This window comes from Melospiza georgiana, chromosome 23 (assembly GCF_028018845.1).
Source record: "Melospiza georgiana isolate bMelGeo1 chromosome 23, bMelGeo1.pri, whole genome shotgun sequence".
Taxonomy (NCBI): Eukaryota; Metazoa; Chordata; class Aves; order Passeriformes; family Passerellidae; genus Melospiza; species Melospiza georgiana.
The window spans coordinates 6,574,632-6,602,603 of NC_080452.1; the positions used below are offsets into that span (position 1 = coordinate 6,574,632).

At 45.2% G+C, this 27,972-nt stretch overlaps 1 protein-coding gene across 1 annotated transcript; it reads left to right on the top strand.

Moving 5' to 3' along the window:
• Positions 1–538: 538 nt before the first annotated feature.
• On the top strand, positions 539–27,950 carry NGF (nerve growth factor). Its single transcript, XM_058039909.1, has 3 exons — positions 539–608; positions 23,287–23,414; positions 27,200–27,950. Exon 3 carries the CDS (start codon positions 27,211–27,213, stop codon positions 27,925–27,927), a length of 717 nt encoding a protein of 238 aa, XP_057895892.1. The 5' UTR covers positions 539–608; positions 23,287–23,414; positions 27,200–27,210; the 3' UTR covers positions 27,928–27,950.
• Positions 27,951–27,972: the final 22 nt, after the last annotated feature.

Consider the following 27,972-nt stretch of genomic DNA (forward strand, 5'->3'; position numbering starts at 1 on the left):
ACCCCAGTTTCAGCCAGCTGATAACGGGGACCGCACGGTTTTTGTAGGGACCCAGTCCACTCCTTCCCCAGTTAACCATTAGCGTTCCTACAGGTTCGCTCCCCGCTCTTGAGAGGAGCAGAGGGCTCTGGAGATGATTTTCCCAGAGGGGAGCTGGGAGTTTCCCTGCGGGAGCCCTCATCTTTAAATCGAGGGCAAGGATTAGGATGCAGGGAGGGAAGGCAGAGGACAAGCCCCCCTCGCTGAGGGATTCAGTCGCTGCCAGCGGCGCGGCCGAGCCGGAGCCTTCTCGGGGCGTTGTGCGAGCGCTCTCGCAGAGCAGCCGAGGCTTTGAAACTTTCACTGCACATCTGTGCATCCCTGCCTGCGCTCGGCAGCCGGCCAAGCGCTGAATTCCTGCGAGCCCGTGCAGCTCGCACACGTCCACAAGCGCTAGGACCCAGAGGGAGCCGGCTCGCCGTGAATCAGAGCGGAGCCCCGAGCGCTGGATGAGGCTGCCACGGCAGCGGCGATGTGAATGGCTCACGGGGGCCGGGGACAGCGGTGTCACAGCAGCCTGGACAGCCTGGACAGCCTCGGCGAGCCTCGGGCAGCGCTGCGGCTCCCAGGTGAGCGAGCGGGGCGGGAGCGGCACCGGAGCGCGGCCAGAGCCTCCTCCGGAGCGCTGGGATGCGCTGGGATGCGCTGGGATGCGCTGGGATACACTGGGATAAGCTGGGATGGGATGTCTGTGCAGCACGGAGCGCTCGCTGCTTGCTCGCTGCTTGCTGTGGTTCGAAAATCGCATCTGCTCAAGGCAGGTTCGGCCGCACGCACATCTGGAAGGTGTTGGCGGGGCAGCTGTGGATAAGCTTAGGGCTTGAAAAGCGTCTTTAGGCAGAGCAGCTTAATCTCAGGGAAATGCAAGTGGTCTTACTCTTTTTATCCAGGTATATGGGAACTTAGTTTTATTTGCATTCTGCGGCAGTTGCGCCTATATGAAAATTCTTTGCTGGCTTTGTTCTGAATATTGAGGCTTTCTTATTTCCTTTTTTTCCCCCACCCTGTGATAATTCTAGTCTAGATAAAAACTCCTTTCTTTCTTGACTAATATAAATAAATAGGAATTCTGCTAAACCCAAGCGTGACTGACCCAAGGCAGGATCCTTTTAGCTGCAGACAGAGCAGTGCTTCAGCAGAGACCGTGTATCCTCTGGGATGTCCACTTGGGAAAGCTCACGACCTCCCTGCTGCCTGTGTGTAGTGACAGGATGGAGCTGACAATGTTTATTGATTTATAGCTGGTGATAACACTGTTTGAGCTGAGACACTGCTCACAGATAAAAACAGGGACCCCAGGCAGGGAGACAGAAGGAATTTGTGTGCTGAGAACAAAAAGTGTTTGTGCTTTGGTTCTTTCTTCAATTTAAATTCTCCTTATAAAGCTCAGGAAGTTTTAGAAAAACACCAAAAGTGAGCGTGCTTGTCAGGCTGGTTTTCCAAGTTGTCACAACTTGGAAGATGCACTGTGGCTGTTAGACAGATAATTTATGGATGTTTTCATGCATTAGAGTATCACTATAAAGTTTTTGGGGCACTTTTTTTGCTAAGCCAAACTAAAATGTGACAATTATCTGCAATAAGACAGAGAGGGAGCTGACTTGTCTGTACATTCCTGCTTGTGGCACTTCTGAGCTGGTTCAGATATTGTGGAAAACAGGCTTTTAAAATCCCCCTGCCAACTGCCATTTCAGGCAGTTTTGCCTGAAATTCAGAGGGTTACAACATTTTCTGCACTTCCCCAAGAGATTACAGGGATGGAAAGAAGGGATTTGACCGATGAATCAAATATATTGGAGAGCTCTCAAGTATGATAAGAAGGACTCTAAAGGCCTTAGAATGTATTAATAATCATAGATATGAATCATTTTAAAACAAATCTCAGCGACGTCTGGAGAGGAGCCCCCTGACACATGTGTGCAGAACCAGTGATTTCACAGCTTGATCAATCCCAGCCACTCACCCCGGAGGGATCTGGCCCTCCCAACAAGGTGCTAAAGAAAGTAACTCTGGCTCTATTTCCTCATCCTTGTAGCTCAGCAGTGCCCCTTTTCCCCACCAAAGTCTGAAATTATATTTTTAGCTGTCTTCATATAAGTTCAGTGGAGAGCTACAATGAACACAAGCATCATTTTAACCCAACATGCTAAATAAACAATTACTTCATAGGGTAACTGAGCAGCCTGTGAAATAACCACAAGATATTAATTGAAAAACTAGTTTAGTAAAAGTCCTAAAATACATTTCAGATTAGCATTTTCAAGCATCTTCTTCAAAAATACCTAAAATACATATTCAGATTACCATTTTCAAATAAAGACATCTTTATTTAATGGGATGTCTAGAACAAGGGTCAAATAGAACACATTAAAAACTAGAATGTTTCAATCAATAGAATAAAGCCCATAAATTATTTCCCTACTGCTCCATGACTTTGGCCATATAAATGTTTCTTTAAGTACAGATTCTATTAATTGGTTTTCTGTTTCCTTAAAAAATGCTTTTAGGACTAACAGAATATTGAATACATACTAATTAGCATTATTGACTTAAATTAAAGGCACTTGGAAAAAATACCGGTAATTTTAAGAAGTTAAGAGAAATGTTTGATTTATTTTTTCATCTACATTTTACAAACAAACTGCTGATAAAGAAAAGAAAAAGATAAAGGGTTACTAAAACCCATGGCTTCATTCCAAAAGATTCAGTGCTGTAACAGCAACAGTGAGCGCTGGATTGGTGGGGTTGGAAATGTTTGTCAATGCCAAATGTGGGGCCAATAAAAGCCAGGGAAACTCAACCCCTTCCAGACCAGCTACAGCAACGCTGACCTCTGCCGGCAGCTGCTCAGGCAAAGGATTTGTTACACCCGAATATTTATTAAATCTCATTCTATTCCCTGAGAAAGGGGCAACACAGAATTTATATCGTGGAAAGAAAGAAAGTAAGAAAGAAACTTGTCCCAAAGCAATGGAGATGGAGAAAGGGCTGGAGCACCAGGAGGGGCTGAGGGAGCAGGGAAGGGGCTCAGCCTGGAGCAAAGGAGCCTCAGGGGGGACCTTGTGGCTCTGCACAGCTCCTGACAGGAGGGGACAGCTGGGGGGATCGGGATCTGCTCCAGGGAACAGGGACAGGACAATAAGAATTGGCCCCAACTTGTGCCAGGGGAGGGTCAGGTTGGATATTATGGAAAATTTCTGCCCTGAAAGGGTTGCCAGATTTGGGACTGAGGGCAGTGCTGGAGTCACCAAACACCCAAAGTGTTCAGAAATGCCCAGGTGTGGCACTTGGGACGTGGCTCAGTGGTGCTGTGTGGATTCAATCTTCTTAGAAGTCTTTTCCTACCCAAATGATTCCATGCTCCTGTGGGAGCAAAAGGCCATCCACCAACGCTCCTACAACTGCATTCCTGCCCTGGCCAGAAGGAAATTCTCCCTGTGCTGGGTCTGACCTGAGCAGGGTCACAGAGGCCAAAGCATTTGAGAACATTTCTCCAGCCAAAGGCCAGGGACAGATGTCCTGTGGGATGTGTTGTGGCTTTTTCTCTCCCCACAATGCCCTTTGTGCAGCCCCACAGAATTCATTAAATATTTTTGTGTGTGTGTGTGTGGGGATGTGAATTTATTCACAAAAATTATGTGGTCAAGCAAAGCAAGATCATTTTTGCTGTTGCCAAGAGATCACAGTATCAATCACTGTGAGTTACGTGCACTCTTGTGTGCCCAGGGCCACCAACACTAAAGGAATCTGGGGGAAAGAAGATCTCAGACCCTTGATATAAACTCATTCCAACCCCAAATCCTGGGTACTGCTGGTAGTTCTGGTCACTGGTTACAAGGATAAAACAAGAAAAGTTGCAGGATGATGAAAGTCTGGAACATTTTCTGTATTTAGAGAAACTACAGAGATTATGATTTCTAAGTCTGGAGAAGAGATGGCTGAGCAGGGGTGTGAGGGAGATATTTATAGTCACAGTTGTCCTTAAGATGTAGAGAGGAAATGGCTGTTGTCAAAAACCGAGGAGCAGGAAATAAAACTGGCAGGTGGCAAAGTGGAGGCAAACAAAACAAGGTGCTCCTCCCTCTGGGCATAAGGAGCTCTGGAATTCCTCCCCACGGATATGTCACAGGGCTCAGGGAGCACTCAGGCACACTGAGAGCAAAGCTGCTGCCTGTGGCTCCATCAGTCTGTGCTTCCAGAACCATCTCTGGGTGGGAGAACAGCCCAAGGATTTGCTCCCCACATTTCCCCCACTCCCCAGGGGCTGCAGGAAGCAGAATTCCTGACCTGCTGCTCTAATTCCTTCTCCTTGGTGCTTCAGCTGTCAAATACTCCACCTACCCCACCCCAAAAAGGTGACTGTGTAGTATTTGCTGTGGGTTGCCAGTTCATTGGTGAAAGAATGGCAAAAGGTGAAATAGCATCCCTCGTTTTGGTGTTTGCTCAAGGATTTGGTGTAGGCCAGTGTTCATGGATGTTACCTCTATAGAAAGACATCAGTGATGAGATTTACAGTGATTTTCTCTCTCTGAGACAGTGGAGAAGGGCCTGTGAATCCTGGGGCATCCTGTGAAATTCACTGAAATGGGGAAATACCATTTTATCTCATCTCAATGTGGCCTTCATATGGAGCTGGCATCTTATTTGAAAATTTTTGCTGAACTCAGTAAAAATTTTAACAGCTTCCTCTAAAAATATTATGCACAAATAAATCTCAAGGAAAAAGCAGCAGGGCAATGCCTCATTAATTACACTGACAATAACCTTTCACTCTGAGAACTGCATCACCCTGAGAAATGCAGCAGGGAATGGCAATGCCAGCAGAGAATCCTGGGTGCCAAGAACCTGAGTGCATTGGCAGAGAGCTGGGGAGTCACCAAGGACATCCAGAGCTGGCTCCAGCAGCCCAGAGTCAGAACAGCTCCTGGGAGAGACACTGAGATCACAGCAGGGCTGAACAGCAGGAGAAAATCAGCAAAGTGCTGCTCAGTCCTTGGAGCCTGCACGCAGCTGGAAGTTGAGCAGTGCAAGGAGAAATCAGGCCCTGAACACACACACCAAGGAGGCTCTGCCATAATGTCTAAATTCAAGCTGCAGCAGGTAGCTTGAAATAACATTTGATGGCTCTTCTGCCATCCTTTGAGCTGCCCCAGGCCAGTGGTGACTGAATGAAACACCTCTAACCTTTCCTTATCCTGGAGGCAGCTTTTATCACCTTTCTCCTTTATTCCCCCAGGCTCCTGCATTTCCAGCAATGCTTTGAGATTTTATGGCACAGTGCTTGACACCACCAGGTGACCCAAATCGGGATGTAGCAGTCACACATTGTCTCTGGCATGGGTTTTATCACATAAAATTCCAGGATGGTTTGGGTGAGAAGGGAATTCATCCCATCCCACCCTCTGCCATAGCAGGGACACCTTCCACTGTCCCAGGTTGGTCCAAGCCCCATCCAGCCTGGCCTTGGACACTGCCAGGGATCCAGGGGCAGCCACAGCTGCTCTGGGCACCTGTGCCAGGGCCTGACACCCTCACAGGGAAGGATTTGTCCCCAGTATCCATCTAACCCTGCCCTCTCTCAGTGTAAAGCCATTCCTCCTTGTCCTCTCTCATGGACGTGACTTCCACATTTCACAGTGGCATTTCCTGGAGGAAACTGAGAGTTGGTGACAGTGCACCAAGGGAAATGGTGACAATGCACTAAGGGAGAAGGTGACAATGCACTAATGGAGAAGGTGACAGTGCACCAAGGTAGGAGCTCCCTGGCCTGGACTTCCATCCAAACCCTGACACAATTTCCCTTCAGTGTGAGAGAAATCAAACCTGCAGTGATCAGACCACTTGAGGTAGTTCAAGGCTTCTTTAATTCAGTTTTCTAAAACTGAGCATCAACACTGGTTCCAAAAATTCTTTCTCTCATTTATCTTCCTGGCTCCAAAATCCAATTTCCTGTCCCCATGGGCTCCATAACAATGTGCCAATAAAAGTTCAGATTCTGCTCCTGTTGACTTGCTAGGAATCAAAATCCTAACTGGGGTTCAAGCACAAAAGACAAACAGAAAACAACCAGAAAGTAAAACCAGTTCTTTGATTTTTTTTTTTTTTTTTTTTGGGCCTTGGTTGACGTATTATTGACAAAATCACAGAATAATGGAGTCATTAAGGTTGGGAAAGACCTCCAGGGTCAGCAGGTCCAACCTTTGACAAACACCACGATGCCCACTAAACCATAATGACCATTTATGTTATGCAAACATGAAGCTCTTCCAAGAATAAAATCAAAGGAATTAATTAAATGAATGACTAAGGGATAAAATGAATCTGGTTTGGAACTCAGGGCTGGTCATTTCTTTTGATCTGCCATATTTGTGAGAAATGTTGCTGCCTTAGAGAGGATGCAGTGAAAATTGCCTTCATTAACTTCTTAACAGCCCAGGAAATTTATAAAATTACACAGATTCTGACAGTTCTGACCTCCAATGAGTAAATTAGGGTAATACAGCCGGGAAGCAGATCATGTGTTTGATAATTTTCTATTTGCCAAGTATGGCTTTGCAAGGTGAAAAACTACTATTTTAATTTTTCCAGTTTTTAATCACTTTTATTTCCTCTGTTGTAGAAGTAGAAAGGTGATTTTTTTGTTGGTCTGGTTCACTGCTTCACTTTGGCTGTTTTATTTTGTTCCTGACACAACCATATGTGATCCAGGCTCTTTTTTAAAAAAAAAAAAAAAAAAGAGTTCTTCAGGAATCTTTGTGATGGGGATTTGCCAGGCACCTCATTGCTACGTAATACTTTGATTATGATACATTTAAGAGTTTTGGCTCACAGAATATATGTTTTTCTATTTTGAAACATAGCTTTGCCAGGCACCTCATTGCTACGTAATATTTTGATTATGATACATTTAAGAGCTCTGGCTCACAGAATATATGTTTTTCTATTTTGAAATATAGCTTTTCTTCTTTTTTCTTTGACGACTTTCTGTGCTGGATGAGTCAGGTATGAGAAAAGACCTGTGCTTGTTCACAAAGAGCTTTGCCCTGTGGTGGATGACACAGCCTGCATTTTCCCAGTGCATCATTTCCTGCCCATTATTCCATGATCCTTTTGGGACATTCTCTGTCCCAGCACCAGGCCAGCCAGGGGTTTGGGGTGGGTGCATTCCCACAGCCATACAATTATTGAGATTTTGAGATTGAATTATTGAGATTTTGCTCACCTTGCTCTGAGAATCTTCTGTTTGCTCCTGCCAGAGACATCAAGCCTTTCACCTGGTCATTGTCTTGTACTGAGAGGACATTGAAGGGCTCTCTCTGAAAAGGAATAAGGTGATTACTCTTGTTTCTGCTCAGTATAAGCAATTTTCTCCATTTCCCTCAGCAAAACTGAAGGAAATCAGTAAATGATCACAGTATCTGCATTTCTTACCTGGGAGGAAAAATTACATGAAGTGTGTCAAGAGAAACAAATCAGCACAGAACAAGCCACCAAAGCGAGGTGTGGGTTTATTTTCCATATCAAGAATCTTTTCCATCCCTTCCCTCATTATTGGGGAGCAACCTCATCCAGGGGAAAGTGTCCCTGTCTGTGGCAGGGGTGGAATGGGATGAGCTTTGAGGTCCCTTCCAGCCCAAACCATCCTGGAATTCCATGATTGGTGCTATCAGTGCTCTGAACATTCAACATCCACGTTTCTGTTCTGCCTGGATCCAAACACTCCCTGCCCAGTCCCTCCTGCCAAACCTTCCTCTCATCATTTTCTCAGGCACAGGCTGTAAAGAGGAGAGTGCAAGGGGTCACTGCTCAGCCTCACATTCCAGGACACTTTATCTATGCCAAAAGTGTGAGTTTCTGGTTTTGGCAAAGCCTCCAGAATCCAAAGCATCAGAGGGAGTTTGATCCATGAGCTCTGCCTGGGTGCACGTTCCTGGTGCTGGGCAGGGCTGTTCTAGAGACTATTTCTTTTTTCTGTGTGTTCTGAGAGAGAAAAGTGTGTGGCCCTTTCCTTCTCATTCCTTCCCTTCTCTTTGAAAGCAAAGAAATTAGAAAACCATTTAATGACCTGCAGAATTTCTCCCCTTTGTTCAGGATTTCAAATTTAAAAAAAAATTCGAGTAATTTGAATTCAGTCTTCAGCACTTGCTTGTGCCATCACTTGAAAGCCAAAGGAAATGCTTTCTGTGAAAATAACACCTCTCCTGTGCCACAGGAAAACTGATGTGAGGTTTAAAGTTTAGATTTAAAGTTCATCTCTCTCCCTTTGAATTTGCAAAAGCTCATTTCCAAGTGACATGTATTTAAACTCTGGCATTGTGCACAGAAATAAAATACACACCTAATCAGCAAAACTCCCCTCTGGTTTTCATTTTAAGCAGGGAAAAAATGATCTTGTGAGGCTTAGACCTTGATTATTGCTTTGAACCTAATACTAATGCAAAGGAACCCCAGAGAAAAGTTGAAAGATGCAAAATTCAGTCACAATAGGCTTCTTGAAAAAGATGTTTCAGTTAGAAATCTGCTAGACATATGTTATTTTAAAAAATTGAATAAAAAGCCATTTTTTTTTGCGTTAGACAATGTAAAATTTTCATGTATTCATCATCTGAGGAAAATTGTAGCAAAAATAGACAAATACCAAAGAAAAATTTATTCCTATTGCCACAATTATGTCAATAATCTGTGGAGTCCCACTTTTCAACAGCATTTAATATTTTCATACTACAAATCACATCTGGCTACAAATGTCATCTTCTGTCTCCTCCTACTCCATCCTTATCCATATTTTCTTCCTTCCAGTTCTTTTTTGTAACCACAATGATTCTTCCTGACAACTGATTCACCACACAAAAGCATTAACAAATAACACTGTAATACATACAAGGTGCACAGCAAATACCCAGACAAGGAAAATACTTGGTTACATATGGGGTGAAGTGTTATAATGACAGCTAATTTCAAATCTATCAGGTTATTTGTACTAATTGATATTGGCACAACCCACATGGAAATTCAGATTTGGGAGTTTTCTGGATATGTTTTGTGGAGCTACAGAAGGTGTGAAGCCTGTGGCACCTGTGTTCATGTCCTGCTGCACAAGAGTGATGGATTTTTAAGTGAAATCCAAACCAGAATTATGATTATGTGGGGAAAAAGATAATGGAATTTATTACAGAATCGTTAAGGTTGGAAAAGATCTCCAAGATCATCAAGCCCAACCTTTGCTTGAACACCACCACACCCATGAAATCATTCTGCAGCCCCTGTTGTGACCAATGCCCCACAACAAAAGCCAAACCCACACCCCAGGGCTGGGGGGTCCCAGCAGGACCTCCCCAGGGCATCCCAGAAACTGAATGAGTGTTGAGGAAGATGAAACAGGAAAGCCTTATAAATATAATTGTCTGGCAAAAGATTTTGAGAATATGGAAACTATAAGGGAGACTGAAATGAAAGCAAGCTTTGAGATACCTCAGTTACTGAACAACTGGAAAACAATGGTGTGGCCAGCTGAAGGTGATCCCCTTTTGATGGAACAACACCCTCTGCTTGCAGACAGGCCCAAGGGTCAGAGCAGACCCTACAGCTTGGCAGAAGGGGCCCAAAGAGGAGTTTTTAGGGTTTAAAATGTAACACAGTGTGGTAATGTAATGATTCTTATAGGCTGTATGGAAATGCTGTAGGATTTGTATCTTGTACTAGATTGGTTAGTGAGAATCAGAATATTCAGTACAGAAGAAGATTTATGGTATTGTAACGGGAACTTTGCTCTCTCTCTCATCCTCTCTGCCCCTCTCTTCTCTCAGCCCTGCTCCAGCTGTGGCTGGCAGCTCCCAGCAGGGCCCTGCACCCAGGCCCTTTGCAATAACCCACAAGTTCCCAGCCCTGGCTGCAGAGATCTCTCATCTCCATCCATCCCCACCGTGCTACCCCCATTGCTCCTACAAAGGAGCCCTCCAGAAGTTCTGGACTCAGCATTCCCAGATTCCGTGTGAAACCCAAACACTGGCTAGGACAGAAAGGGTCAAAGGTTTAGGTGGGATATAGGGAAGGAATTCTGTCCTGTGAGGGTGGGGAGGGGCTGGAATGGCTTCCCAGAGCAGCTGTGGCTGCCCCTGGATCCCTGGCAGTGCCCAAGGCCGGGCTGGATGGAGCTTGGACAAACCTGGGACAGTGGGAGCTGTCAGGGTTGGAGCTGGATGAGCTTTAAGGTCCCTTCCAACCAAACATTCCAGGATTCCATATTGATTCTTTCAAATGCTGGGTCTCACCTGAGGTCCTGCCACCTGCTCTGCACACCCAGCCAGGTGAGGAGATGTCCCATCCAGCTGCAGGGCTTGCAGCCAGATGTTGGTGCTGTGACTGCAGCCCTGCCATCACTGCTGACTCAAGGCTGTTTCACCCCGTGTGCTGCTGCCCTGGGTCACAGGAGGACTGTGGCTTGAAAACTGTGACATCAAATTCAGCTGTTAATTGTGCTTGGAATTTCTGATATTACAATGGGATGGGATAGCTACACATGACAAATATCAAATATTCATCAAGGCAAGCGGCTGATAAAATTGTGCAACCATGTGCATGCAGGGAAAATGATTCATTTACAGATGTGCTGCTGATTTTTCATCACTGCACACAACCTGGGCCACATCAGGAGCCAGACAAATGTTTAAACACCACCATTATTTTCCACCAGACAAACTCTTGTAACAAGTCTGACATTTCAGCTCCTCTTTGAAACAGTTTCTGCTGGATGTAAGAAACAAAACCCATAGAAATATCCTTTTGGGATTAATTCTCTAAACATAATGACTAAAGAGCCTACTGGCTTTGCTCTAAAATACTGCAATTTTTAGTGCTAGTACTAATAGCTGCAAGAAGTTGGCATTATTTATCTTTCTAAAACCATCTAAAAAGTTGTTTTAAGTCCTGGAGGCTGCAAATTTTCTGTCTCAGAGAGAAGGCAGCACTGCAGCATCATTCAGAAGGAAGAAAGGTGAGAGGGCAAATGTCTTGTTCCAGTCTGTTAATCTGTACATTGCACTGTAAGCCTAGGAAATGGAAATAAAAGGGAGCCCTGGTGAAAATCTTCACATTATTGCACAGAACAGGTTTTCAGGAAGCAATTAACTGTCTGACTGGGAATATCCCTGCTTTTTATTTGATGTCAAACTCATGGGTGGTATTTTGAAACATTTGATTGAGCTCAGTCAATTAGCCTTGATTATGGTTTGGCTTTTCCCTCAGAATAGGCTGATCCATAGGGAATGCCACTCATACCAGCAGTGAGGCAGAGCAGGATGACTCAGCTGATTAATCAGCTTTCTTTTCTCCTATTAAGAAGCAAGACTTTGGCTTCCCCAGCTGCTGCAGTGATCACTATCAAGCTCGTGTTGTAACTCCCACAGCTTTGCTCACCCCTGACTCACATTCTGGGACAGGGAAAAGCCACCTGCACCCCTGACTGTTGGAGTCCTGGAGGAAAAAATCCAAAAACCAGCACCTGACCTGTCAGAGAATCATGGAATTACAGATCCCATCCTGGTCTGAGCTGGAAGGGACCTTCAAACTCATCTCATTCCTTGCCATGGGCAGGGCACTTTGCACTGCACCAGGCTGCTCCAAGCCCTCCCACACCTCTGGGACTGAGGGACACACACAGCAAAGCTGCACCCAGGGATTCCTGTTCACCATAAACTCCTTGTTTGCAGGAGAAATGTTCCCATTCCTGTTGCTTTCTGATTGAGATTTGTCCCTAATTTGGAATCCACCAAGTTTATGGGTTCTGACAATTCCTTCAGACAAGCAGGTACTGAATCCTCACCTATATTTTGCCAAGTAAATCTAATAACTTTCTTAGAAACAGAGCACAGAACTTGCAGATGAGCGATTTTTTCCAATCCAAAAATCAGACTAATTTATTAAATAAGTTAATGGAAGAAAAAAACAAAGGCTACTTGTAAAAATCTTAAGTAAACGCAGAGCTTTTTTCTCTTTCTTTAATAGGTAAATGGCACAAAACACAGCCAGGGTACAGTCACAGTGTGTAATCATAGTCATGAAATGCCTACAATGTAAATGGACTTAATGACAAAATTAAACAAATCTCAATTAAAGGCACAATGATTCCAGACAGGCAAAACCCATCACTCCCCCAGCTTCCCACTAAGTAGATCTCCAAGCATGGAAAGGTTGCCAGCTATGGGGAACAGTTTAGAAAGTTAATGACAGTACAAATGGGATTGACTGGAGACTGTAATCCTGGCTCTGTAAGCATTGCCAGAGGCCTGACATGAAGGAACAAGTACTATTTCAGGCAGGCTGCAAAGCCAAGGCAAAGATTAACATCTGTCAGAATCAGCTACAGATGAGATTCTTATTGATCCTTGAATGTCACAGGAATTTAGAAGGGCTCAAAGGAACTTTAAAGAGAATAATCAAGTATCTGTGGGTTTGGTTTGTAAACCTGAAGCACCTTTCCCGGATTTCAGCTATTTTTTTTCACACAGCTGTGTGTGATGTAGCTCAGTGCTACAAGGCAGAAGAGCAATTTCTTCCAACTTAGTCAGTGTCAAGCTTAGTCTTGCAGGAAAAGCAGTGGCAGGGAGCAGTTCTGGTGCTGTTACCAACCTCCAAGACAGCTTTTTGTGTTTGGATTGTGTTGCTGTGGATTTTGTTTCTGCCTCATCCGTATCTATCCCTACTAACAAGATTAAGGCTTTGCTCACATTCTTCTAATTAAAATGCTGTAATTCTGAGAAGAAATTCCACGTCTTCTTTTAGCAGGGTAATCAGTACATCTGTGAGTTCAAGTTGCTATTTTTTAACATCAAAGCTTGCACAAAGATAGCTCTCCTCCGTGCAGGCCATGACTTTTTATCCACACTGGTTTGAAAAACAGGCTCCATTTTGTACTGGGATCAACATCACCTCCTCCAAGGGAAGGCTGGGAGAGGTGGGAATGCTCAGCCTGGAAAAGAGAAACTTCCAGGGAGACCTGAGAGCCTAAAGGGGCTCTGGGAGAGACTCTGGACAGCCTGGAGTGCCAGGACAAGGGGAATGCTGCCCACTGCCAGAGGGCAGGGCTGGATGGGATATTGGGAATTAGGAATTGTTCCCTGTGAGGGTGGGCAGGCCCTGGCACAGGTGCCCAGAGCAGCTGTGGCTGCCCCTGGATCCCTGGCAGTGCCAAGGCCAGGCTGGGCAGGGCTGGGAGAACCCTGGAGTGGTGAAGGTGCCCCTGCCAACCAAAGGCTCCCAACATCTTGTCCTGTCAGGAGCACACATATGTGGATTTTTCTGCAGCATTTTTTTCCTTGTTAAACTGAAGAAGCATGATCTGAGTGAAGCATGTCCAGGGAAGGGAACGGAGATGGGGAAGGAGCTGCAACACCAGGAGGGGCTGAGAGAGCTGGAAAGGGGCTCAGCCTGGAGAAAAGGAGGCTCGGGGGGAATTTCTGGCTCTGCACAACTCCTGACAGGAGGGGACAGCCTGGAGTTTGTGTTCTGCTCCCAGAGAACAGGGACAGGAGGAGAGGGAACAGCCTCAGGCTGGGCCAGGGGAAGATTGGATATTAGTGAAAATTTCTTCACTGAAGGCATTGCCACTGGTGACCAGAGTGGAATACCTGGGAATGTTCAAAAACCACCTAGATGTGGTGCTTGGAGATGTGGTTTAGTGGTGGACATGACAGTGCTGTGTTAATGATCTTAAAGGCTTTTCCCAGCCTTTATGAACCTGTAAACTTCAAGCTGTATCTCACTTACCAGGAGCAGCAGTGACATTTTATTAACAAGACTTTTTGTTCTTAGCTTCTCCTTGCTATATCAAAGTACCACTGACAGCTTTCAGAAGCCTCTCCTGCCCTCACTCCTTCTCCCTGTTTTCTCTAAGGTTGTGACACAGCACTTAAAGACAGTTTTGTTTAATCAGCTTCTGCAAGATTATTTTAGTGAATGTAGGTTGAGGAAACCCATTACAGCAGTTTAGTTTCCCAGTCCAAGAGCTCCCACATTAAATCCACTGATTGTTCCCACTGTGAAAATGGGGGAAAAAAAGTTCATATCTAATATAATAAAAGGTAGCAAGGAAAATAATATGTTGGTAGACATACAATGGTAGACATAATCTTCTAATCCTGGCTTACTTTTATAGGAATTCCCTAATTTCCAAGTCCACATAACAGGGAAGTCTGTGAGCCCCACAGAAAGATGAAGGATGAACAGTTCAAAGATGTCCAGTGCTATCAGTGATAGCATTGTGTTGCAATTCAGGGATTCAGAGCTGTTCAGACTCAGAGCAGGGCCAAAGAGAGTTCTAGAAAATGTGACAGAAACACTCAAGGGCATGATTTAAAGGAAAAAGAGGCATCTTTCCCATTATCATTTGTACTGAAGCAAAAATGCTTTCAACCACCAGATGATGCCAGAAAATGTAAAGACCCTTCAAATCCTCCTCACACAAGTGTTGCCAAACACAGATTTATAAGAGCTGCTGAGACTGCCAGGTCAGTCCAACTCCCTGTTTCCTGTTCTTAAGCAAAGGTTGCTGAACTTCATTTAAACTTCTTTGCTCTCTGTTCTGTGCTTGAAGGATTCCCACAGCACAGGACAGGATCTGATCTTTCCCTTACAGACACTCTTCTGTTGAGCTGTCCTTTTGCACAGAGGGTCTGTGTGGCCAGGAGAGCTGAATAAATGTTCAAAGACATTTATTCCAGACACAGCTGCAGGCTCCCATTCACTTCTCTGTGTGTTACACCCTTCAAGCTTTGTGTGAGGTGAGGATATTCCAGAGCTGACAGGCTCTAAGAGGTTCAAGATCCACACAAACAAACCCCTTCCCACATTGAAATGTCACCTTAAATTTCATTTCACCTTAAATGGCTGAGCAGGGAATTAAAACCTCCTATCTTAAAACATCCACAGCAGCTGCCTCCCCTCAGACTCTGACATAATACAAAGATGGAAAACTCCTAAACTCCTACTCCCCACTGCTGGCTGGGTCTGTGCCCAGCAGCCCACAAGGTCCAGCTGAAATATGAAATATGGCCCCAGTTCAAACTGTGTCTGCTCCCTGGGAGCATGAGCAGATTTGTTGTGCAGCAGCTGCCTGACACACTCAGGATGCTGAGAGTGCTGAAGTTTGGGCTGTGTTCCTCTGGCCTCAGGTTTGGTGCTGGGGTGGCAGCTGAAGGAGAGCTGAGATTCTCAGAGCATAGGAATGAAGTAACACCTAAATCAATCTCTGTGCTAGCTCAGTGCAAGGAAACACTCCTGGGATTAGTTTCTCTGAATATATATTTCGTTGCTAATGCACAGAATCCATCACATTTTGTTACCACCCTTCTTTGGAGCTGTCTGGCATTGCGAGTTAATGCAGCAATGAGTTCAAACAATCCCACAGCAAGGAGTAAATACCTTCCACAGCAGATGAAAGCCAAGATGCTGAAGAGCTCCCAGGTGTGCTGCAGACAGGACTGTGTGGGGCAGCAGCTCTGAGGCAGCTGGGCTCAATGTGTGACAGGAGAAGGCAGGAGCCCTGCAGATAAAGAGTCAGAGCGCGTGGAGCAGCACTTGGAGCTGGAGAGGAAACAAAACAGAGGATGTCAACACATAGGCATGACCCAGGGCAGGAGTGAGAGAGCCAGGGATGAGATTTTTAGGGGTGGCTGTCCCACTCTCCTGCTGCTTTTTAATCCATCCACTCCATAAGGAAAGGTGCAGAAAAGGGGTTTGGTAAAGAGAGAAGGAGCTGGTACTCACATGCATCACAAACACTGGCAAAGCCAATCTTGTTTTTCTATCACTTGAGGCATGCAGACACTAAAATACAATGAACAAATAAGGACAATAAGGCAAATAAAAGCATGGGAAGAAATAGGATCAGTTTCCCAAACATCCTGAACACTTGTGCTTTGCAGTGGTTTACTCTGCTGCCAAGTAATCAAGATGATCTCCCAGGCTGAGCTCAGAAAAACACACAGGGGGAAAATGTAGGTATGGAGCATTTTGGATGGTGTCAACACACTTGCACAGAAAGCAGGCTTTAATCCTCAGCAAGTGCTGAGTACAGACATATAAAATATGAAAGCCCAGGGGTAAAAATTCCAGCAGCAGCACAGTTTACAAAGCAGCTCTGTCCCTTGATGAAAATGAAGCAGCACTGTTGTCTGGAGGGCAGGAGCTGCAAGGTGAAACCTCCTTTGCTGTTTCCTTCTTCTGGTGGTGCTCAGATGAGCCCTGGCATTAGGAGGAATATCTGAAAGGTCTAAGCAATTGTAAAAACCTCATGTTTTTCTTGGTAAACGACCCTAGATGAGAGGAGACTCCTATTTCTCCTGCAAGAACTACTTGTGCTTGCAGAGAACATTACAAGATGACACTGCAATCTGATAACTCAGTGTTTCTGTGGTTGACTTTGTTTTATTTGGTGATGTTTCCAGATTTTTTGTGGAAATCTCTACCCTGTTTCTTAGGAGGTTTTTACCCTCTCATTTCAAAACTACACCACATCTAAGAGGTTCCTGCTGTGCAGGGAAAGAAAAACCCTTTTTTCCACCTCTTTGGTAACTAAATTTTTAAGCCACCAGCAAGGAGCAAAAAAACTTCAAAGCTGAAAGTTTTTCTTGCACCCAACTAAAGCATTTGCTTAGTTTACATTTAACACTAAGACTGTTACTTAATATATTTTTAATGTTATAATGGATTACTGCATCACTATTTATTTATATCTGCTCAGTTTAAAACCCACTGTATTTCACACCTCTGTAGTGGAGTGCTTAGGAATTTTTAAAAAAATTGTTTTGAACTCAATTTCAAATGGGAAAGGCAGGTGGAGTACAAGGGTTTGGGCATTGCCACATCTCTACAATCTGCAGAAAAAACTCAGGCTTTGAAATGAGCACACAGACAAATATCTGCTCAAATCTTGGAGGTCACCTCATGTACGGCAGGGCACAAAGTTTATGTTCAGCTGTCCAGAAAATATGGAAATATACTTCTCAAATGTGCAGGATATGACAAAGAATACAGAAATCAAACAGCTAATGAGCAACAGCCCAATGATTGAGGTTTTTTGAGCACATAATTCACCTTAGGGTATGTTAGTTTAAGGAAAAATATTAACATTTTTCTATAGTTCAAAGTATTATGCCTGTGCCTTGAGAGTTATAATAAGAAGGGCACAGAATGATTGTGACTGCTCTGGGGTCAATACCTATTTCCAGCTGCAATAAAAATAAGGAATTTGTATTTCTAAAGGTGTCATTTTTAGGGGTTTTGTCATGATTTTCCTATTGTAATGTAAAGTAAATCATAAGTGAAGGAATTCAATCCCTAAAGAAGGCAATTGATTTCTGTAGGTCTCATGAAAGTAAAATAGATTTAAAAATGGGAAAGAATATCCTAGAAATTAAAAGAAAAAAAAACCAAAAAAAACAAAAGGAAGGTGGGCAGTGGAGAAGAGGAACATTGCTACTGCTTGGCAGGAATCCTGTGTTATTCTTTGGGTTCTTCACATGCTACACAAGTAAATTCTACTGACCATAACTGAGTGGGGAGGATCATTTTATTAAGTGTTTGTAAAACCACTCGACATTTCTGGATGGAAAAATCCTACACAAGCAAAGCAATATTCCATTCCAGTGTTGATGTTTCTTCCCTATCTCAGCACTCTGAGCGAACACAAGAGCACCTCCATGTCATAAGATTTAATTTTGTAGATTTTTGTCTATATCTTTAAGGGGGTTTTTTAATGGAAAAAAATCCAGCCCATCAGTTTGAATTGCTGCAGCTACAGAAGTTTTTATCAGGTGCAGCCAGGGCCTCAGTTCAGCAGAACAGAGATTTTAAAATTCTCTCAACTCTACCCTTTGCTGAATCCTTCTGTACTCTGACTTGCCAAGCACAGACACCCTTCAGCTTCCCTTTGGAGCTTCTCAGAATTCCTGCCCTATTAAAATATCATTGAGTCATTGAAAATAGTTATAAACACACTGGAAGATTTGTAGAAGATAAAATTCCTTTTGGATGTAAATAATTAATAGGACGGGAAAGTCTGAAAAGTCACGGCCATAATTTATGGCAGCTCCTTGTCCTTACATAATGTTCCTTTCCAAATTCATGATCCAGAGAAACTCTGAAGATGATGGAGTCTACCTTTGGGAATGTGATCATGATATCCCAGCTCATTTTTGTTTTCTACCTCATTTTTGGAGGCACTGCATTGATGCCTTACTCTACAACACATGCAGTTGTTAAAATCCCTGTGTTCAAGTTTGTTAATGCAGTTGTAGAAAAGTGAAAAAGGAGAATATAAATGAAAATTATGGGCCTGAATAAAAATGAAATGCTAGCACTGCTGCTGGGATTCAGCTGGTTCTTATTAATCAGGGTTTGGAAAAGAATCAGGATTTATATTCCCTTCTGAATAGCTGGAATAAGATCACTAGTTGGAAAGGTTTACTGGCCCTAAAGATATTGTATTTTTCTGCCTTAACTACTCTTGGCTGTAAGAGGGGATGTAACATCACAGTCTGACTGCCCTCATACTTTCTGTTCCCAGCTGAATTCCAGTTTGATTTTGGTCGTGTTGTGAAGTCTGAAATTCCAGTTCTTTCATTCCTGGTAATTTTGTATTGGAAACATCGGGGCCAAATATAGCAAGCCAACTATTCCCAAATTTAAATCCATTTGGGAAGGGTGTAGAGGGGAGAAGGGCAGGCCATGCTCCAGCCCCAGGAAGGTCTTTGGAGTCACTGTTTTAAGCAGCAGGAGGGAATGAGTCCTGCTGTGTTTGGACAGGGATTGTAGGGAGCAGCAATCCCATCCTGGCTGCAGCTGGGTAGGATGGAGGCATCCAACTTTATATGGATGGATTTATCCCATTTATCCTGCAGTAGTTTTCCTGTCAGTTAGTGCCTGAGATCTTTAGTCACTCCTTGGTGCCTATGAATTAGGATATATGAAACCCTGGAGTCCTATAAAAATATATATACCCAGCTCCGGGGCGATATGGAAAGTTCCAAAGCAATCATCACATGCCAATCATTGATTTTAGGATTTGCTTTCTGGATAATAACATAGGGATGATATACAACCCTGGTATGCTCCTATAACTTACTCCTAGCCAGGATTTTTATTTCTAGCTCATTTAATTTACCAGCTCCATGCCATTGAGGTTATTGACTTCAGGAGAATCAGATTCACATGCTCCTCCAAGGGCTGTTTTCTGCCATTTATTTTCAGTTTGTCACTAGTTTTTTAAATGATGTGTTTCCCTTCACTTTACTTAAAGAGATTTTTATCTTGACAGAGACAATTTCTTTATCTTTTATTTAACAACTGCCAGTTTGGTTTTGTTATCTGCAGCAGGATAAAGCTTTGTGCTCTGTCAGGGTGGCTCGGTGCATGTTTAACACTCACCAACAGCCAATATGTCACAGCAAGGGCTGCATCCTGTCACAAGCCCTTGCTGGTATGGCCACCCTGACCTAGGATCATGGGGTTTTTCCCAAAGGAATCACATTTTACATGACTGTTGATGCCTCTGAATTCCCATGAGCAAGCTCTACAGGCCAGAGTATCAGGATGTCAAACGCTGTAAAACAAACTTGAGAAGTAAAACAAATAATTATATTCTTAGAAGTTCGGATTTTGTTTTACCACTCAGGAGTTTTAAAATAAGGTTTCTAAAGGTGAGCTGTGCCTGTCCCATGTCACCAGAGCTGTCACCTCCTGTCAGGAGCCTCCAGCTGTGGCTCCAGCTGGATCTCTCCCAGCAGATGGCCTCACTCAGCACCAGATGCTCTGAGGGAATGGGGTGTCAATGAAGGTGATGGAAAGACACTTTTCATCTCTTTGGACTTCTCTACAGAGACACCAGCAGGTGAAATATTGATGGACTGGTTCAGGATGAAAGAAGGGATGAAATTAGGACCTTGCAAATAAGCCACTTCCATTACTTATACCCCAATAAATATAGAATAAACATTAAGAAGTGTTGGATTTGGTGCACCCCCACCCTACAGAATCACAGCATGGTTTGGGCTGGAAGGGACCTCAAGGATGATTTGACTGCACCCACTGCCACGGGCAGGAATATTGGGAATATTCCACTATCCCAGGCTGCTCCAAGCCTGTCCAGCCTGGCCTTGAGCACCTCCAGGGATGGGTTGAGACTCATGGAGCAATTTCCCCTTAAGCACCCCAAATTCCCAGAGGCTCAGTGGGCTGTGAACCAGCCCTGTTATTACCTTTGCCTGGGCCTGGGCTGAGTCAGAGCTCTGGAGGCAGATGCTGGGTGCACATCCTGATGACGAGGAGGATCACGGTGACATGATGATGCTCCCTGCTGCAGGGCAGAATTTTTCTCAGTCTATTGCTCTCCCTAGAAATCCTCAAAGGAACATTTCAGTGCTGGAGGCATTTGGAAAAAAGAAAAAAAAAAAGGAAGTGTATGAGACACAGGTAGCTTCCAGCTGGCTCTCCAGCAGTCATAAACCTCTTATTTACAGGCTGAGTCACTGCAGATATAATGGAGGAATGAAATGTTGGGTCCATTAGAGATTCCCATTTTCTTGCTCATCAGCTAAGATCAAGGCAAAGCTGTGCCTCTGACACTGCTCTTAGTCATAATGGCTTCAGGATTCCCTTCAAGGCCGCCCAGGGCTCAGAAATCTTTTCCTTGAGTTGCTATTGCTAAATTTTAATTCATATAACTTATATACTGGTGAAAATGTTTCCTTGAGAGATGTGCCAGAGGCAGCTTCTCTTTACCAGCAGCTTCAGCAGCAGCAGCTGCCTCCCTCATTTCTCTCTCACTACCAGAAGCAATGAGAGAAAATTAATTCACTACTTGTTGCTTATTTTGGTGACCTCCACGATCCCACTTGCTGCACTGACAGCCAAGCAGCTCTGTTTATTTTTTACACATCCCTAAAATATGCCAACAACTTCAAGAACGACAGAAAACAACATTCCAAATTGTATAATGCCTCAGATTACAACATTCTATGCTTATGTTTATTTACTGTGTTTATTTTTATTTAGAAAATAATTTACTTGCTGTGCTTGACTGAGACAAATAAGCATTAATTTATCTTTTCTCAGTGTAGGAGCTGCTTTAATGGCATCTGGTCAAGTGCAGTGAAAAGGCTGCACTGACTGCTGTTCTCATTGGAAGCAATTAATTTAGTACATTTATTAAATTCTCATTCCTAATAACTCTCCAGGCAACATTCCCTGTTTGTCCATTTTTCCTCAGATTCTGTGGGTAACTTTAACAAAAGGGGAATTCCCTAAACATATTTTGTTTGGCACTTTTTGCACGTAGAGATCCTGCAAGCAAAGAGCTTTTCAAGACACGGAACCATTTGCTTTGTGATGTGATCCATTTCTCCACTCTCCGGAATTATGGAATCCTGGAATGTTTTGGGGGTGGAAGGAACCTTATAGCTCACCCAGTTTCATCCCTGCCGTGGCAGGGGCACCTTCCCCTGTCCCAGAGTGTTCCAAACCCTGTCCAACCATGCCTGGAACATTTCCAGGGATCCAGGGGCAGCCACAGCTGCTCTGGGCACCCTGTGCCCAAACCAGTCTGGGACTCTTTAATTCTACTCTGCATGTGCTGAGACTAAAAAAAATAAGACTGAAGTGAGTTGTTCTTACCCACAGGTCTGTCATCCTGTGTACAGGTACATCCTGAAGAAAGACTCACTTCACTAGGATATTTTATGAATGTCTGGGAGTGGTAGAACAGAGGAATAGTCTATGGATGCTGAATAACACTGCATCATTTACTGGATTCCACCACAGCCAGGAATCCGGGAAAAAGACAGTAAAAGAACTTTTAAAAAAAAGTCCTGCTGAAAATAAATGCTTTTGTGGTTAAAAACCAGCCAGTTGGAACTGAAACAGTGTTTTCTTAGGGTGGCAGAACAGTTGGAAAAGTTGTTGGAATATTTTTGGCAGTGGCCAGCACATTATAGCTCTATCATTACTGGTACTCAACTCTCCAGAGTTCACTGAAAGGGTTATTACTTCACTTGTACATTCCTGCAAAAACACAGCACACTCCATCTGTAGCATGAACCTCTGGATTCTGGAACTCTGTGTGACCTTTCTGACACACTGATAGGAGTGGAAGCAGCTCAGCTCCAAAGCCTGCAACACCAGGGGCAGCCAGAGCCACAGCCCCAAGCAAGGCAGGGTGCCCAAACCACCGTGCACGTACCAGGGTGACTGCGGTGCCCTGCTCTGATGGAAACAGCCTGGGAAGGTTTCAGCTGCAGGTTTAAACATCAAGGAACTTGTACCTGGGTGCTGTAAGAGCCAAACCCAGTGGCTGCCTTTGCTGGCAGCCAGTGCTCCCACTGACAGACTGTGCAGGTGGAAAGTGAGTCCAATTCATATTTATGCATTAGCAGCTTGTTCTCCTTAGCAAATGCACTTCAGTCTGATGCAGCAGGATTTTTGCAGTGCAGGAGTGCCTTATCCAACCCCTATTTACCTTATACAACCTCTACTTCCCTTATGAAATGGAGCAGATAAGCTATTGAATAAAAAGATTAATAAAATACTATTTCTATCCCTTTCAGTGGCATGATTTTACAACCAGAAAATGTGTTTCGCTGAGAAGGTGTCAGTGTGCTGGATTTAATTGGTGAAGAAAAGAATGGTTTTCCTTTAGCTGGGGTCTGTATGATCATTGCCAATGTAGTGATTTACACTGGAGTCATTGCTGCCCTTACAGCAGCAACACAGAAAACACCTAAATATTTGCTTTTATGTGCCTGTGAGTTTTCTATCTTCAATTCTTCTCAAATATCAGCCATAATCAGATAATTGTCTGGCAATCTATGACTCTCCTCCTGAATTTAACTGTAACCAGATTTGCTTCCCAGGGTAGATGTTGGAGCTGTGAGCCCTGCTTTGTGCCTGGCTGCTGTGCAGTGCCACCAGATATTGCTGCCCCTGCAAGGTGTCTGAGAGGAGTGGGAAGCAGTGGATCAATAACCATAATCTAGTAAAGGTGCTGAGTAAAGGCAGCCCTGTCTTAGAAATGTTCTGCTCTGCAAAGTCTGGAACCGCTTTGGACAAGCAGAACAAGTTTCCCTCGCTGCTGTGACAGGGAAAAGGCACAGCTCAGAAAGCCAGGGGGGCTTGTCCCTGTGCCCCCGCTGCCATGGGGGATGGCACTGAGAACTCTTGATTTGTGGCTGATTACTGACACAAACCCTTCTGCCCTAGTGACCCACAGCACACACAGCTGGCAGGAGCAGCAGGGCCCCATGGCAAGGAGCAGCCCAGCCCGGCTCAGCTCTGGATGAAATAAGGACCTTGCTGGGGGAGCAGTTCTTCGTGCAGTGCACTCACAGGTAAGCCACACTCTGCCCCAGCAGCCTGGAGCCACCCATGGGCCAGGGTAACTGGCCCAGCACAGAAATGAGGTCAGCACAGTGGTGTAATTTTGGCATCACAATGCCTGTGATAACCTTTGTGTTGTCATCTTATTGCAAAGCTCTCATACCTTCTCAGTGATTTCTCATGGTCACCTCCTCGCAGCACTGACTCCTCCTTCACAGCACAACCAACAAACTCCAGCTCTCTCCTCAAACAGCTAACCCACTCTTTTGTAGCACTCATCTTCTTACTGGACACAGCTGTGGCCTGTTAAGGGCAGGCCTGTTCCTAATCTCTGGTGATTAGTACAGCTGCAGCTCCTCAGGTGTGAGATTACCTTCTGCACTGTCTTTATTTTCTTACATTCTATCCCTGCACACCTTTGTGCCCAGGGTTCCCATCTCACACCCACAGACCCCCAGCACTGGAACTGGCAGCTGCGCATCCCCTGCAAGTCCAGGTGGCTGCACGAGGCATCCCCTGTGAGCATCTCCAGAAAGCACCATCAGAAGCTCTAATAACTAATTATGGGACAAAATTTGGAGAGAAAATCATAGAATCCCAAAATGGTTTGGGTTGGAAGGGACCTTAAAGCTCATCCTGCTCCAAACCCCTGCCATGGGCAGGGACACACCAAACTCCCCAAAACAGCCTGTAAAATACCTCTGTGTGCCAGCAAAAGGGTTCACAACCCTCACAGCCCAAGGCACACCTATTCTTTAATGTTAACTTCTCTTGCCTGGGTTGTCATCAAGTTGAGTTCGCTTTTTTAATGTGTCACTTTCTATTCTCCACTAACTCACTAATTGATAAAAAAATACCATTTTGAATGCTCAGAAAAGTTACCATGTATCCCAAATACATTCTGTCTGTTTGGGCCACACTGCACAGAATGATTTAGCACAAGGAGAGGAAATACAAGGCAATTAAAGTAAAAAGGCAGGCAAGGTCTTTCTGCTTTTGTGTAAATGGCCTTAAATCAAAAATTTCAGCACAGGCAACACAAAAACCCAGGGAAGGGAGGTAAATGTAGCTGCATTTTAAAGCAGCAAATCTTGCATAGCACAAAACCAGAACCAGCTCTTTGCTGACATTGCAGCATCCCTTTCCTATAGAAGGAAATAATAAAAAAGGGCTTTATGCATAAACACAATACACTGAGGCTGCTATTGGCATGGCGAAATTGTGCCTGGATTTTATTCTGCAAACCTTTTCCATTAACATTTCTGTCGGGAAAGCTGACTCTCGAGAGATGTAATGAACCATCTGACTTCAGTTTGGTTGTGGAACAAGGGGTTACTCTCTGGAGGGTGCACAGCCAAGCTCTGAGCTACACCCAGCTCTGTTTCCTTATACAGAGGATGACGAGTGCTCCAGCACGAGCAGCACGTGGGAAAGCAGCAACCCTCAGCCTTGCTTTAAACAAATTAAAGTGCCTTTGGAACAGTGAGGATTTGCTCTGTGACAAACATTTGACTCTCCTCGTCATCATCTTGTCCCCAATGCCTCCAGCCCAGCAGTTGCACAGACAAGTGCTCACACAAAGGCTTTTGGCCTTTCTCTTCCTTCCTCCCCTCCAGGGCTCTGCTTCTCCTTCCTCCTCAGTCACTGCTTCACTTGGTGTCTCCTGCTGGTCCCCTGAATCTTTGCTCAGCCCTGCACAAACCTTGCTGTTTATGTCATTTCAGCTCCTCTCTGAGATAAGACACACCAGATCCTGTGGGACATCTTAGGGTTGTTCTGCATTTTCCACAGGATTATGCTCTGGCAGAGCACCCTGCTCGAGTCCTTTAGTGCTGCTTGGGATTCTAATCTGACAAAGCTCCACAGAGGGGGGGAACTGCAACCATAATTGACCCACACCCAGCAAAAACACAGAGAAATTCTGGGAAATCACAGTGGAACTGCAGAGCCTGATTCCTCTGGTACAAAACCCTGTTTGTCCAGTGGCTTTGGGGCTCCCTGCCTGCTGGCCAGCCACGGCACAGCTCGGGGCCAGCTGAGACATGTCAGGAAAACAAGGCAAAGAGACGGGGAGGAGCCTCACTTGGGCTTTTCTGTTTATACCCTGTCTCTGCTCATTAAGTCTTTACAGAGGAAATACAATGTCTGCCCTTCACTGCAATTCCAGAGCATTTCTGAATGTCTCTCATTCCCAACATGTGGCTGAATTAGTAAGCACATGGTAGTTGCCCAATGAGGTATTGCTGCTGCTGCTCTTCCTGCATGAAATGGGTCTTAGCAAAGCTTTAGACATTTGGCTTGCATTTTTCCACACCCAAACAGATGTGCCTGTCCTCTGGATTGAAGGAGGACCAGCACTGGCACTGTATTTGCTCTGCAGGGACTTTTGGGGCTCTTGCTCATGGCATTCTGAAAATAAACAGGTGATTCCCTGTCCAGAATTCCCAGTACTTAGGCCACAGTGGCTGTAGCTGTGCTGTATCTAAGCAGAGGTAGTTTGGCATCCACAGTGCTCCCATATGTGCCCTTGAATGTGGGAAAATCCCATCTGCCCTTGTGACACAGATACCTGAACTCTTCAAGGAAGGGGCCTGGGCTTCATCTGCCCTAACTCAGTGATGTGGTGTGTCCTGAAAGGGCAGCTGGAGAGCTGGCAGCTGCTGGAGGCTGCCTGGCCACATGGCAGGTGAGTGTGGCTGCTGAGGGTGTGACAATGGCACCAGGTATGGGCTTGCTGGCCCCCACCATAGCCCCAAGGACACCTCTGCAGACAAATTTAGGGAATGGACAGCTGTTCTAGCCAAGGGACTGCTTCTGCTTTCACTCCCGTGCAGCCAAGAGACCAGCCCTGGCCAAAAAGGTTGCTGCAAAACTCACTAGAGATCTGACTCCTGGGAACATGCTGTCACCATATGGTCTCCACATTAATAGCACCAAACAAGTGCTTCATAAACAGTGCTCTAACGACAAATACCAGAGGAATTAATAATAATCTAGCTATTATTTTCTAATGTTCTCGCTTTATTAAGAACACTGATGCTGTCTGAATGAGCTCTTCCGGAAGAACAACATCTGGCACTCACATGAATACCTGATGAAATCCATATGATCCTGGGTAGCTGATAAATTTATGGCCAGAACAGCAGCAGTTTGTGCCCTCCTGCCTCACAGTAACAGTGCCCTTCTCTCTCATTACAGGTTAGAATGTAATGTCCATGTGCTGTTCTACACTCTACAGTAACAGTGCCTTTCTGTCTCATTCTAGGTCAGAATGTAATGCCCATGATGTTCTACACTCTACAGTAACAGTGCCTTTCTCTCCTGTTCTAGGTTAGAATGTAATGCCTATGTGCTGTTCTAGATTCTGACTGCAATAACAGTGCCCTTCTCTCTTGTTCTAGGTTATAATGTAACACTCATTATGTTCTACACTCTGCAGTAACAGTGCCCTTCTCTCTTGTTCTAGGTTATAATATAATGCCCACGCTGTTCTATGCTCTGACTGCAGTAACAGTGCCTTTATCTCTTGTTCTAGGTCATAATATAATGCCCATGCTGTTCTACACCCTGCAATAACAGTGCCCTTCTCTCCTGTTCTAGGTCAGAATCTTACACCCATGATGTTCTACACTCTGCAATAACAGTGCCCTTCTATCTTGTTCTAGGTTAGAATATAATGCCCATGCTGTTCTAGATTCTGACTGCAGTAACAGTGCCCTTCTCTTTTGTCCTAGGTTAGAATGTAACACCCATGCTCTTCTGACTGCAGTAACAGTGCCTTTCTGTCTCGTTCTAGGTCAGAACGTAATGCCCATGCTGTTCTACACTCTGACTGTAGCTTTTTTGATCGGCACACAGGCAGCTCCCAAGTCAGAGGACAATGCCCCACTGGAGTTTCCTGCAGAACATTCCCAGCTCAGCACCCGGAGCGACCGACACCGCATTGCCCAGGAGGCTCCGCAGACGTCCCACGGCCACACCGCGTGGAGCCTCGGCACGAGAGAAGCCCTAAACATCACCGTGGACCCCAAAATCTTTCGGAAGCGGCGTTTCCGCTCTCCCCGGGTGCTGTTCAGCACGGAGCCCCCGCCGCTGGCCGGGCAGGGCCGGAATTTGGGATTTCTCAGCGGCGCGGGGGCTCCCAACAGGACTGCCAGGAGCAGGAGGAGCACGCACCCCGTGCTGCACCGCGGGGAGTTCTCGGTGTGCGACAGCGTCAGCATGTGGGTCGGGGACAAAACCACGGCCACCGACATCAAGGGCAAGGAGGTGACGGTGCTGGGCGAGGTCAACATCAACAACAACGTCTTTAAGCAGTATTTTTTCGAGACCAAGTGCAGGGACCCCAAGCCGGTGTCGGGCGGGTGCCGCGGCATCGACGCCAAGCACTGGAACTCGTACTGCACCACCACCCACACCTTCGTCAAGGCCCTGACCATGGAGGGCAAGCAGGCGGCCTGGAGGTTCATCCGCATCGACACCGCCTGCGTCTGCGTGCTCAGCAGGAAGGCGGCCAGGCCCTGAGCCCGCGCCCTCCGACCCCCCTACCTCAGCCTGTAAATTATTTTA

Coding starts and splice junctions, on each gene's coding strand:
- NGF (XM_058039909.1), top strand. CDS start 27,211: ATGCCCATGCTGTTCTACACTCTGACTGTAGCTTTTTTGATCGGCACA.